The sequence below is a fragment of the Mastomys coucha genome, unplaced genomic scaffold (genome assembly GCF_008632895.1).
Source record: "Mastomys coucha isolate ucsf_1 unplaced genomic scaffold, UCSF_Mcou_1 pScaffold22, whole genome shotgun sequence".
Taxonomy (NCBI): Eukaryota; Metazoa; Chordata; class Mammalia; order Rodentia; family Muridae; genus Mastomys; species Mastomys coucha.
This window is the reverse complement of record NW_022196905.1, coordinates 166,469,019-166,471,649: the sequence shown is the minus strand read 5'-3', so window position 1 is coordinate 166,471,649 and position 2,631 is coordinate 166,469,019. Positions and strand designations below refer to the sequence as shown.

The 2,631-nt window shown below is 47.5% G+C and overlaps 1 protein-coding gene across 1 annotated transcript in view; it reads left to right on the top strand.

Moving 5' to 3' along the window:
- The window catches only part of Htra4 (HtrA serine peptidase 4), a 14,296-nt gene that overhangs the window by 3,370 nt on the left and 8,295 nt on the right, over positions 1-2,631 (top strand). Inside the window, exon 4 of the mRNA XM_031339331.1 lies at positions 2,339-2,533. Coding sequence (XP_031195191.1) covers positions 2,339-2,533 — 195 coding nt within the window. The remainder of the gene's footprint in view (positions 1-2,338; positions 2,534-2,631) is intronic.

Here is a 2,631-nt window from a genome sequence, read left to right as displayed (position 1 = left end):
GACCAGGCTGGCCTTGAACTCAGAAATCCGCCTGCCTTTGCCTCCCAAGTGCTGGGATTAAAGGCTTGTGCCACCATCGCCTGGCCTCACTTTTTTTTAAAATCAGTTTCCTCACCGCCCGGCCTCGCTTTTTTAAAAAATCAGTTTCCTCTGCTCATCTCTGCAGCAGGAGCCACAGCTCACACAACTCTGAGACTGAGTTGCAGAGCTTCAAAGCGGCTGAACATTTTTCCAAAGAGAATGCCCAGGCGCCCCACATCAGCCTGGGCACACCCCAGCCTTATCCATGTCAGTTTTAGCAGCTTGGTGGAGTGTCCCAGGTCTTTCTGTAGGGCTTCTATGTCCTGGGACTCCTGGAGGGTTTGGTTTCTACTTCACTTCCTCAGCCTTTGAGGTACCTGGGTGGGTAGCTAAAGGCCCAGGGGAGATCCCCTCAAGTTGTTTTCCACTCTGGCTCCTACCTGGCTCTCAGGCATCAAGGTCTTGAGGCCTACTCGGGCCAATAGCTGAGGTCTACAGTAGCCACCTCGTCAGAGAACTCCTGCCTGGGTGGGAATGAGGAGATCTTGTACACATTCAGTACTTGCAAACCCTAGCTTGATTCCTGGTCCATCCACAGGGCTCTGTACCTGTAGTCAGGTCCAAGGGTCCAAGGGTCCACCCAGCATGACTCCAGTCTTTTTGACCTGTCACTGCCACCAGAAAGCAGGAATGAGAAGTCTGAAGCCAGATGTTCAGCCATGACAAACAGGAAACCCAAACTGGGAGCCTCATGGGAGGAGGCCTGGCCAAGGGATTCACTCCCTCTTCACATTTTTGCTTTATTTTCTGTTACCCATCAATATATCCTCAACAATCTCTATTAGTTGTCTAGTAATGCTACTCCCCACTTTCCTCGCTTTCCCTCATACGATTTCTTCTTCAAAGGATGTACCTTTTGGACAACTCATTTGCACTGTATTCAACCCTGCTAAGAACATTTTTTAAAAGATTTATTGCCGGGCGATGGTGGTGCACGCCTTTAATCCCAGCCCTTGGGAGGCAGAGGCAGGTGGATCTCTGAATTCGAGGCCAGCCTGGTCTACAGAGTGAGTTCGAGGAGGGCTACACAGAGAAACTCTGTCTCAAAAAAAAAAAAAAAATCCAGAAAGAGAAAAAAAGATTTATTTATTTATTTATTTATCTATTTATTTATTTAATGTACTGTAGCAATGTCACCAGAGAGCATCAGATCCCATTACAGATGGTTGTGAGCCACCGGTGGTTACTGGGAATTGAACTCAGGACCTCTGGAAGAGCAGTCAGTGCTCTTAGCCACTGAGCCATCTCTCCAACCCCTGCTAAGAACATTTTGAGCTCCTTGCTGTAGATACATGGTCTGCATCTGGGGGTTCATTAGAAATCCTGGATCCCAGACCCATCCAGATCTACCAGAGCCTGAATTCTGATAAGCCCTTAGGAGTTTTGTAAACACAGCCCAGTTTGAGAAGTGCTACTCTGTTATCACCGTCCTGTTATCACGAGACTCGGACAAGAAATGTTTGAGCAGGAATGGGCCTGAGTGAATCTCTAATGCCAGCCATTTCCTGATCACTTATAATAGTTTCTACACAACTTCAGTTTTAAATTTTATTTTATTTTTAATTATGTGTATGTGTTTGTGCAAGTGAGTGTAAGTGCCCGTGGGGGCCGGAAGAGGAAGTTGTATTCCCTGGAGCTGGAGTTGGAGGTGGTTGTGGACTGCCCAACAGAGGTACAGGGAACCAAATATGGATTCTCTGGAAGAGCACCATATGCTCTTAGCCTGCAAGCCAGCGGCTCTCAGCCTTCTAATGCTGTGACCCTCTAATACAGTTCCTCATGTTGTGATGACCCCCCCAACCATAAAAATCATTTCATTGCTACTTCAAAACTGTAATTTTACTATGATTATAATTGTAATATAAATGTCTGATATGTAAGATATCTGATATGCTATTCCTGTGGGGGTCGTGACACACAGGTTTTGAGCGCCACTGTTCTAAGCCATCTCCCTAGCAGCCGTGACACACAGGTTTCGAGCGCCACTGTTCTAAGCCATCTCCCTAGCAGCTAGAAGTACTAATTTCAGTCTTAGAGATGATCTGGACTATCTGATTAAAGAGAGAGTTTGGTGGGACCTGACTCTGAGGAAGGACCTGTGTGTGTGTGTGTGTGTGTGTGTGTGTGTGTGTGTGTGTGTACACGCGTGCATGCATGTGTGTGCTGGTTCAGGCCAGTGTCACCGTCAGCAGATATTGCTTGTTTGACCTGTCACTGCCACCAGGTCAACTAGATCTTTCTCATTTTTGCTCTTCAGACGGAGCTTCCAGTACTGCTGCTGGGAAGGTCCTCTGACCTCCGGGCTGGAGAGTTTGTGGTGGCTTTGGGCAGTCCGTTTTCTCTTCAGAACACGGTGACTGCAGGGATTGTCAGCACCACCCAGAGAGGCGGCAGAGAGCTGGGACTGAAGGATTCAGACATCGACTATATCCAGACAGATGCCATCATTAATGTAAGTCACTCTGGGAGTCTTACATTATGTTCTGGGAGGTCAGAAGATACTGCCAGGATGTAGCAAGAAGAAGGCTTTAGAGTGATCTCTTTCCCCTT